Raw genomic sequence first — 10,059 nt, forward strand, 5'->3', positions numbered from 1 at the left:
CAATTGATATCATCAGTAATAGTCAAGAACTGTCACTGAACAGAGATGGAGAATAATTCCCATCTATTTGTAGGAGAAAACAAACAAACCAAAACAATCCTTTTGCCGGCTCCCCACACACTGTTTTGATAGTGTTTCATCTCAGTTTATTGCTTCCTTCTGTTCTTGAGATTCAGGTGTTCAAGCAGAGCACAATATGCAGTAAAATAAAACACACCTTCAGATATAATAAGACACTTTAGATATTTGGAAGGCACATTCCTGGTGTTCCTGTGGGTTGAAGACAGCAAGAGAACTTTGATCTTAGAAAGCAAGTTTCCTTTCTCTTTTTAGAACCTAGGACAAACCCAGTTCTTCTCTGAAGTTCATGGCAAAGATACTCTGGTCCCTTAAAGAATCTTACACAAATGGCATCAGAAGCAAAGCAGCAACACAAGAAAAAGCACACTGCACATGCAGGCAAATGCTGGAGGCCAGTGGAAAAGCTGTCCAGGGAGACAGGGAGAGCCACTGATGGAATGAATATCATTATCTCAGCTAAAACCAGTCCTGTAATATTAATCAATAAATTTTAAAACCCCCCTCAAATCAATCTTATTTAAGGCTTTAAAGTGGTTTCTCACTGCTTCAGGAACTGGACTTGCCTATTGAGTTCAAGTAAGAGATGAGTTTTGCAAGAATAAAACGAAGTGCTGAGCCCTGTGTAGCAATTTTTGCCCAGGCTTTTCCTGCACCAAAGGTGCCCAGTGGGCATGAGGAAGTCACAAGTACCAGAACAAAAGCAACAGAGCTCCCAAGGCATGCAGCACTTTGAGCTGTGTCTTCTGAGTTTAATCCACTGCAGTTCTGGTACACAGATTTGGAGGTTTGTGCTCTCCTGCTGACCTTGAAGGATTGTCTGCTGGTGCTGAATTCCATATGCTGAATTTATGCTTTTAAACTAGTGTAGCTAAAAGGAATTGCTCCTAAAGTTCACAGTTACTGGTAACCCCACAGATATAATTTTACCAAGCCTTTGCAGCACCCAGCTTTGAGGTGGGGCAGTCACAAACATTTGACCATTCAGTCTCCCTGCACAGCAGCACAGAACAGATCCCAAAAGCTCTGCCTCCAAATCAAAGGCACATTCAGGCTGGCAGAACTGCTTACTGAAAAGGCTGGCACTTCAAAAGTCCATTTGCACAAATGGCAGGAGGGAATTTTGCTTTATTTTATTTTGAAGCCAGTCAAGAAGATGGCAATTGGAGCAGCAACTCTTCAGAAATCAGTGCTGTAACCACAGCCTTCAGCTCCACCTGCTGCTCCAGCAGGGAGGTACCTGGGCAGGGGCTCACAGTGAAACAGCGTGACAAACAGGAGACCATCTCCAGAGTCTTGAGCAGCAAAGGTCTGAGACAGGCCTGGCTATACAGGAATTTGTGTTCCTGACACTCTTTCAGCTGTGAGAGCATTGTCAGAAGCCAAGAGAAAGCTTACACATCTGCAAGTCACAAAGCAAAGACTTGACCCAGTGCCACCTGCGACCTGGTTGGTGTTTGGGGAACTGATCTGTGACAGAAGTGAGCATGGAATGTATCCACAGTGAGGACAATGTTTTAAAAAGGTAGTGGGGATAAAGGTCCCAGAAGACTCTGGACTGGAGGAAAAGTCCTTCCCGTCAGTCAGGAAATGGGATGTACCAGAGAGTCAGGAAGTGCATCCTTCCAAATCAGACAACACCACTGCAGAAATCAACACTCAAGGAGCAGAGGGACAGAGCACACAGAAAAACAGCAAAAGTCTTTGCACTGTCCTCATCCAGCTGAACCTCCCAATCCCCTAAAGACACACACACACACAAACACACATCCTACCTCATAAATCCCAGGAACATCAGGAGGACAAGGCTGACGAGCCACCCTGCCGTGGCAAAGGCCTTGGGCATGGTCAGGGCTCCTGTTCCAACAATGAGGTTGAACATGTACACCAGGCCAACCTGCAACCAGCCACATGATCCAGCATCAGAGTGTGCCAGGAATCATCCAAAACACCCCACATTCACCCTAATGTAAATGGAGAGGGCAATCCCTGAGCCAGCAGGGTGGGAACAAGTCCAGGTGAGAAATACCTGGAGGAAGGGACTGAAATCCAAAAAAAACAATGTAGGTGTCAGCACATTTCTGGAAAAACAGCTATTCCCCTGCATTTTTCTAATTATTTTAAATTATTTTTTTCTCTCTAGCTTGTAAAGTTATAAAGTGCATGAGATTTGTTTGTTTTCAAATCACTGCCTTCTACCAGAAAGTCTGTGCAGTGGGTTGGGGTCTCTCCTTTTTTTCTGACCTGAACACAAGCAGTTATGGCTATGTACCTTTCAGGACCTTTTATTCTCAGTCAAGCAAGAAATATCCAAAAAGAATTCTAATTCAAAGCCTGCTTGCTATTTTACCAGTAAGAAGCTGAGCATATTGTGAAGAAGGGATTTTACTTCCTGAAGTGAAAGAATTTTATCTTCTCTGGCAATGAGCTATTTCAGTGTCCAGAGACAAAAGAGAACTCTGCACGGGGACAAGACCCCCCAGGCTAAGAATTTAGCTCATTTAAAGATCAAAAACTGCCAAAGTTGTTGTGCTTAGTGGGGCCTTTTTTTAAGATAGGTCAGAGTCCCTCCAGAGAAATACCAGTAAAGAGCTGTGTATGAGCAGACTTTTCTGGGTGTGGAGCAATTAACATCAGGAGAACAATTCCCCAGTGACCCTGAGAGAACTTCACTGGCATAAGCACAACAAATTCATCTTTTGGTGAACATCCCAGAACCATGATTTTCCTTTGGTCAAGCAGAAATGAGAATGGTGCCTGGAATGTTCAGCCAGGTTAGATATCTTCAGGGAAAGAGGAGAGGCTCAGCCTTTGAGATTGCTCTAGGAAACTCATGCAGCACCAGCATAACAATGTAAGAGCAGGTGACACTAATCCTTGAGGGTCCAGACATCCCAGTTACTGTCTTCTCCATTTTCTCAGTTGTGACCTATTTCTGCAGCCTAATATCCACTTCTCCTACACTTAATCATTAACAGTGAGATGAAAATTTTAAAGCATTTAAAATCCAACACACAGATTTCAGGGCTGGTTCTAAATTTATTGAGTTGACTTAAAAAGAAAAAAGTGTTTACAAAGTGGTGTTTTTAAAAGCTGACATTTTGTGAAGACTTGTGGCTATGAAAACCAGTATTTCCAGTAATATAGGAAAGCAGTAATTGGCTCTGCAGTTGCACAGGACACCACATTACAGGGAAGAAACCTCTAAATTACTCACTTCCACTGAAGTGGTATAAAACAAATTACTGCAACAGCTGCAGCTAAGTAAACTTTGAGAAATTCAGGGGAAAATGTTTACATAAAGCAACAAAAGGGAAGAAAGTGGCATAGTTTCAATATCCAAGTCCCCCCCTGTCTATTCCAATGACAATTTGGGTTGATGAAAACATTAACAAAATGTAAGAAAGTGGGCAGAAGGATGAAGAGCTGGTATGGGACATGAAGCTTTTTGTAGCACTTTTAGATCTATACTTCAAGCACACATCATCCCTTTACCTTATGAAAAATGATCTGTGATGTAAAAAAAAACCCCATATAACTACAAACACTAAGCATCTTTAACCACCCTTTGACCCCCATAATCTCTTGAAATGCTGAGGTTATGTCCATGAGGAAGTAGGATTTGCAAGCAAAATGCTGAGGAAAGAGGATTTTGAAAAAAAACTTGTGACCAAACCCACAAGCAGTGGAACTTACATAAGGAGAGTAAAGCTCTCCAGTGTCAGTGATGCCACCTGCCATCCTGGAGAGGGAGGGAAACCCCGGAGCAAAGCCAGAAGGGTGTTTTAGGGAGGGTGTTTTCAACTTCTGTCACCTTTAACCTAGGGAAACATCATAAACTGTGTTATCTTTGCTGGAAAAAGGAAGAACTCACAAGTTAGCTCTGGCACATCAGTTTTCTGGTATTTGAACAGACTTCAGCAGGATCTTGCCCTTCACACAGACCCCACTCAGCAGCACCACTTGGTTCAAAACTCTGTGAGAAGTTTTCATACCTGTTAAACTGGTTTAAAAGCAACCAAAAGGCCCTGCCCTTTCACAGCATGTGATGACCAAACTTCATCTTCTCCAAACAGCCAGAGGGGCTGTTCCAGACAACTGAAACCTCAAGAGGAAAAATTACTACCTTGAGGATGATCTCAAACTGCTGCTTCTCATGCAGCAACTACTCCTTGCAAACATGTGCCTCCCACAAATCAAAAAACCAGCCTAAAGCCTCTCCTCCTAAATTCAAGTACAGAAATAAGTAGACAAATTAAAATATTTGACCTATTAAAGACACACCAAGATGCTTTTCATGCACCAACATTTCCAAAGCAGAAGTATCTGGGAAGCTTTACATTGTCTCTAAAAAACTAGACGTGTATGGAGGAACTGAAGCCTTCTGGAAGGTTTCAGTGTCAATAATTAGCCATAATTGCATTAAGGGCTTCACATTTCTACATGTGCTCCTACTCAGCCACACCAGCTGGGACAAACCATCAGCACAAGCTGAGCTCCACTACAAAACCCAGTTATAAGCTTGTACACCTACGCTGAATGCCAGGAACGAATCAGGCAGCATAACTCACTGAGGTCATAACTGGACCAGCCTCAGAAGGAGAGATCAAACACCACCTTTTACAACAAACCTCGGCTCAAAACACTGAAGCCAAGCTTGGTAAAAACAGGGCCAGCAGAAAGACAACGGACGCTCCAGGACGCGGCCGGGGCCAGCGTGTCCCTGTGCAGGTCCCCAGCCCAGGCGGGGGAAACCGTCACCAGGAGCCCCGAGGGCACCAGAGCCCCCCGGCCCTCCCCTGGCCTATACCACAGACGGAACGCTGCTCGCACCCCCTGCCCTCTCCGGGGGAACTCCCCTCGCCCCACAGAGCGCCGACAACCCCGGCAGCCATCCTCACCCCAGGGCGGTCTCCCCAGGCCGGGGTCCCTCCGCTCACGGTGCACACCCCGCCCCACAGCAGGACCCTCCCCAGGCCTGTCCCCGCCCGTCCAGCCCCTTCCTAGTCCTCGTCCCACGCTGTCCCCACACAGGGCCGCTTCAAAGCCCCTGTGAGAGCCGCGTCCCGCCCGGGCCCCGCGGGACCCCCGGCCCCTCACCAGCGCCAGCAGCTCGTGCCGGCGGCCCCGCCCCCGGCCGCGCGGGGGCACTCACGGCGCACGCGCTGGGCGAGCGCGGGGGCCTTCCGCGCACGTGACAGAGACGCGGGGCGGGGTGAAGGAGGCGATCATGATTGGGTGAGGGTAGGGGGCGGGGCATGGGAGGGGACGGGGCGGGGCCCCAAGGGGCGCGATCACGAGTGGGCGCGGCCTAGAAGGGGGCGCGACACGGAAATTGAGTAGGGCAGAAAGGAGCGTGGCCGTATCAGGAAGGGGCGCGTCCAGGAGAGGCAGGGGCGGGGTGGGGATGGCAGGGGCGGGGACAGGGGGAAGACACCGACCGATGATTGGGCCACAGGAGGAGCGGGGCCGAGGGAGAGGCGGGGCCTCGCGGGAACATGGGCGGGGGATTGGGGGTGGAGTCGTGGAGAGGCGGGGCGGGGACGGGGCACGAAAGGGGCGGGGTCGCACGGAGCCGAGCCATGACGCCACACATGTCGTAGCAGGACGGCCCCGGGGTCTGTGCGCATGCGTAGAAGGCCGTAGGGCGGGCACTCATGAGCTGCCCGGTGCCGGTTCCCATCGGTCCCGGGTCCCCGTCGGGATGTCGGAGCAGGGATTCGGGCCTGTTAATGCGGCCGTATTGGTGAGACCTGGGAGATCCGCACTGTGAGAGCCGCCTCTCGCTCCCGAAAGGCGCCAGGCCGCGTTGCCCTATCCCTTGGCCTCGCCGGAGACACGGAGCGGGGTGCGGTGTCTCCCCCTCAGTGCAGAGGCCATGAAGATTAATCAGGACACGGTGCTGCGGGGCAAGAAGGTGACGCTGGTGCCCTACACCGCTGCACACGTGCCCCGGTACGTGCCCGTGCCCTCCTCGGACGCTCCTGCAGGGTCCGATTCCAGTTCTCCCTTTGCAGACAGTGCTGGGGTCAGGACAGGTGGCTGCCAGCCGCAGTGCCCGCTTCCCCCGGGAGTCAGTCAGCGAGGTGCCCTCAGTGCCCTGGGATGGCAGCTCCATCCCTGTCACCACTGAGCTCTGTGCTGGCAGGGAGAGCATCTGTGCCACTGGGAGATCCCCGGCTCTGAAGGAACACGGCACTTCTTCCGTTCATTCAGGCCTTTCCCTGGTGACGGTGGAAGAGCAAAGCTTCAGCGTGTAAAGCCAGGTGGATGGTTGATGAATTAGGCATGCCAACCGTTTGTAAAGTAAATCAGCACAAAGATACCAGCGTTAGTGTTTTTTCAGTGTCCAGGAGGTGCTGTGTCAGTGTTGCTCAGGATGAAATGCACCAGAACTCCAAAACATCAGGTGTGCATTGGGCACTCCAGACAAAGCCACAGGACAGGCAAACTTCCTAAATTTCCAGAGGGCATTGTGTTCCATAAAGGACAGAGGCTTGTAGATACATTTTAAGTTGCCACAAAAGCTGGGCTGGTGTTTCCAGAGCTGCTTGTGATGGGCTGACCCCTAGAGCCCTGGGAGGGATCCTCCTGAGGTGCTGCAGCTGGGGCAGTGATGTGGGGCTGGGTCCATTGCCAGGTACCACGAGTGGATGCAGTCGGAGGAGCTGCAGCGACTGACAGCCTCGGAGCCCCTGAGCCTGGAGCAGGAGTACGAAATGCAGCGCAGCTGGCGGGATGATGCTGACAGTGAGCATCTGGAATGCTTTCTGATGGAGGGTGGGAGTGGTGAGCAGGTCTCTCACTCTCAGTGAGCTGTGAGTGCCCTGTGAGTGAGTTCCCGTAAGCCAGAGGGGATGTGACACTCTACAACAGCAGCTTGAACAGGTTTTCTCATTACAGCTGGTATATATTCAGGGAAGTGGAGAATATCCACTTCCTCGAGCTGTTTGTGTCTTTTTTATGCAGTTTTCCAGAGACTGTAGTGATTAATTTCACACAGCATTTTGTGCTGAGCTAAAAATCATTAAGCATCACTCCTGCACAGCCAACACTCCCCAGGTCTGATCGTTGCAAAAAGGTAGAAGGATATACAAAAGGTAGAAGGAAATACAACAAAGGTTGTATTTCTCCTTGATAAATTGTATGATTTTATGATCTCCTGGTTGAGGTGTGTTGACTAAATTGGTTCCTTGACTCTCCTACAGGTAATGAATCACTGCCCATAAAAGCCTGGTAGAAATTCAGTGAGCTGAAAAATACTGAAGCTGGCAAAGGGCTCAGTCTGGAGCATTTGTCTTAGGTGGCATAAAAAAAACCTTACTCAAAGCGGCAATAATGTGGACCAGGTGAATCACTCAGTCTCAGCCTCTTGTGCACCAAAACAATTCTTTGCCCCAACTTGCTGCTGAGTAAGACAAGGCAAGGAGACCTCAGACATGGGAAGAAAGTTTTCACACTTCTTCCACAGGCTGTCTCTAGTCTTGGTGTCTGTGTCACCCTCACAAAAGGTTTTTCCAAGTATTTCTTTCCTTTCTGCAGGTGGGAACAGGCACACCTGGTGTGGGAAGCCAAATTATTAACCCTTCCTTGCTGTTAACATGTGGAAACTATTATTCCTCTGTCCATTACGCACCTTTAATTTCATTCTTTGGTCATTTATGAATAATTATCAGCACACTCTGAAGATGCTGCCACACTCTTGTTTTCCCCAGAGTGCACCTTCATCGTGCTGGACTCAGAGCGCTGGCCTGGGCAGGTGGAGGAGAACTCCATGGTTGGGGATGTGAATCTCTTCCTCACCAACACCGAGGACCCGACTGTGGGCGAGATCGAAATCATGATTGCAGGTCAAGTTCTGCTTCACAGCTTGGGGCTCTGTCACTGTGGCTGTGTGCTGCAGAGAGGTGTTGATGTTCCTGCATCAGATTTTTATTCTCATGCTTTACCATGGCTGTTCAGCCCTGATCAGCCCATGGCGTGTCCAGGTCACAGCCTCTTCTGAGAAGTGCCTGGTGTGGCTGGTGTGTCTCGCCCAACTGGATGCTGACTCTGTGCTGTCTCTTTCAGAGCCCAGCTGCCGTGGCAGAGGGTTTGGCAAGGAGGCAACTCTGCTGATGATGGCCTATGGTGAGGGTGGCTCAGTGCACAGGAACAGGAGTGTGGGGGGCTGAGGTCTCGGAACACATAATTCCCAGTGATACAGGCAGGGTAGCAAGGGATGCATCTGCCCCACAGGACAGGAGTCCTGTGCTTTTACAGATGTGGCACGTAATAGAAGTGCCTCTCTCTCTGATTTCTCCTGCAGGAGTGAGAAAACTGGGGATCACCAAGTTTGAGGCTAAGATTGGTCAGGAAAATGAAGCCAGTATCTGCATGTTCAAAAAGCTTCACTTTAAGGAGGTGCAGTAACAGCCCATCTCCCCAGAGAAGTGAGCAGCATTTGCCATGTGGCTGGGATTGAGCTGCTTTCTCTGTGTGTGCTGCAGGTTGCTGTGAACAGCATTTTCCAGGAGGTGACGCTGAGGCTGGATGTCAGTGACCAGGAGAGACAGTGGCTCCTGGAGCAGACAAACCACGTGGAGGAGAAGAGTTATGCTGAGCTGAAGCAGCCAGCTGGGGTGCTGGACACCTGACAGACACCTCCAGACACCAGCTGGGTTTCCAGGGAGAAGCTGGACCTTGTTGCAAGGTCTGGGTGTGGAGGACACCAGAGAGCCAACACTGAAACTGTCCTGTCTCCTTCAGCTGCTTTATCATCTTGTCAACTTTGCACTTTGCTCCACCAGTCAGGATTACTACCTGAAATTTGGACCTGGAGAACAGCCACTAACTCACAGGTTTAGCTAGGAATGACTCTAACTTTGATTTGCTGTTCCAGCAGAGCCTAAAATCACCAGCAGTTGATTCCTGGACAAGCAGAAACTTCTCCCACTGCTCTTAAATCAGGATTCATCAGCGAGGAGGTTTCATATACTGGCAGCTCATTCTTTTTTATTCTTGAATAAAAAATAAAAAAAATCACAAAGATCTGAGGTGCCTGAGCACTATGTGTGGCTAAGCTGCTTTCTTTGACAGCTCAAAAAGTGGCTTAGAAGTTGTAAAGGATAGCAGAGACTCTTTAAACCCAGTTTCCTGAGGTGTGGTAGGTTGCAGGGGGCACTGCTGCGTCCTGGCAGGGAGAAGCTCAGATGTGGGTGAGCACAAACAAAGGGCAAGTTAATATGATGGAAATTGTTGATACTGGCTGATCAAGGCTAGAGCTGAGCCCCACCACTATGAGGGGGCTGAGAGCTGCAGGAGGCTTCTGAGACAAAACCCCTTCAGCTTCAGGGCTGTGCTCCAGGTCTGAAAACCTCAGGCCAGCAGTGATGTTGCACTTCATTTTCCTTGGTTGCTTTGATGAAAGTAAGGAGAACACACTGAAAGGAGACAGCTCCCTTCTTCCACCAGCTCAGGACTCGCTCTGCTGAGCCTGGAGGGTCCATTTGCTGCTCTCTACCAAGATAAAGATGAATGTGGGGGAAATATCTCTTACTGGGGGGCAGATATATTTAGGGCAGGAGTTATCCAGCCTCTGTTGCAGTAGATCTGAGATCCATGGATGAAAAAGAGGCACTTGCCTGACTCCCACTGGACAAACTTCCCTGTGCAGTTACTCAGCCTGACCTGTCCTGCCCTACACACTGTCCACAGCAGGGAAGCTGCTAAGAGGAGAGAACAGAAGGTAAGAAGGATAACTGATGTTCCTGTGTGTTTTCATACTGTAACAGCAGCTCTAGTCCTAGACCACAAATTATTTGTTTCAGTGATAGAAGATCAGGTAATAACTTTCAGATTTGCCGAGGGATGTTTTGGAGATTGGCAGTCTGTGGAATTTTTATTGTTGCTGTGCCTGTGTTTTTAGGGCCTGGGGGCTTTAGTTTTCCAATTTTAGCTAATTTAAATACATTATTCCTGTGACTAATATTAAAGCCAAGT

General features: G+C 49.2%; 2 protein-coding genes across 6 annotated transcripts in view; one reads left to right on the forward strand and one right to left on the reverse strand.

Annotated features, from left to right (window-relative positions):
* The window catches only part of TMEM104 (transmembrane protein 104), a 43,874-nt gene extending 38,558 nt beyond the window's left edge, over positions 1-5,316 (reverse strand). For 2 of the 4 annotated variants that reach the window (XM_071452587.1, XM_071452584.1), the window contains exons 1-3: positions 5,179-5,316; positions 3,775-3,899; positions 1,854-1,975 (exon numbers count right to left, since the gene is read on the reverse strand). In XM_071452587.1, the coding sequence (XP_071308688.1) occupies positions 1,854-1,975; positions 3,775-3,819 (167 nt within the window). In that variant the 5' untranslated portion in view covers positions 3,820-3,899; positions 5,179-5,316. Of the gene's footprint in view, positions 1-1,853; positions 1,976-3,774; positions 3,900-4,073; positions 4,099-4,979; positions 5,004-5,178 lie in introns of those variants that run through there. The other 2 variants (XM_071452586.1, XM_071452585.1) reach the window with 2 other exon arrangements.
* Positions 5,317-5,686: 370 nt separating this feature from the next.
* On the forward strand, positions 5,687-9,125 carry NAT9 (N-acetyltransferase 9). Of its 2 annotated transcripts, XM_071452761.1 has the most exons (6): positions 5,687-6,033; positions 6,719-6,828; positions 7,794-7,928; positions 8,149-8,208; positions 8,387-8,481; positions 8,568-9,125. In XM_071452761.1, the coding sequence occupies exons 1-6, from the start codon at positions 5,957-5,959 to the stop codon at positions 8,712-8,714; spliced, it is 624 nt and encodes a 207-aa protein (XP_071308862.1). In that variant the 5' UTR covers positions 5,687-5,956; the 3' UTR covers positions 8,715-9,125. The 2 variants fall into 2 exon arrangements, with proteins under 2 accessions (XP_071308862.1, XP_071308861.1); XM_071452760.1 differs by lacking the exon at positions 8,149-8,208 and having other exon boundaries at positions 5,874-6,033.
* The last annotated feature ends 934 nt before the right edge of the window (positions 9,126-10,059 follow it).

This window comes from Agelaius tricolor, unplaced genomic scaffold, assembly GCF_023055355.1.
Source record: "Agelaius tricolor isolate 1412-34295 unplaced genomic scaffold, bAgeTri1.0.p SCAF_35, whole genome shotgun sequence".
Taxonomy (NCBI): domain Eukaryota; kingdom Metazoa; phylum Chordata; class Aves; order Passeriformes; family Icteridae; genus Agelaius; species Agelaius tricolor.

What these genes read in the sequence shown, in the direction of transcription:
- NAT9 (XM_071452761.1), top strand. Translation starts at nt 5,957, where the DNA reads ATGAAGATTAATCAGGACACGGTGCTGCGGGGCAAGAAGGTGACGCTG. An exon ending in GATCGAAATCATGATTGCAG is followed by an intron (nt 7,929 to 8,148) that starts GTCAAGTTCTGC and finishes TGTCTCTTTCAG; the next exon opens with AGCCCAGCTGCCGTGGCAGA. An exon ending in TCTGCTGATGATGGCCTATG is followed by an intron (nt 8,209 to 8,386) that starts GTGAGGGTGGCT and finishes TTTCTCCTGCAG; the next exon opens with GAGTGAGAAAACTGGGGATC.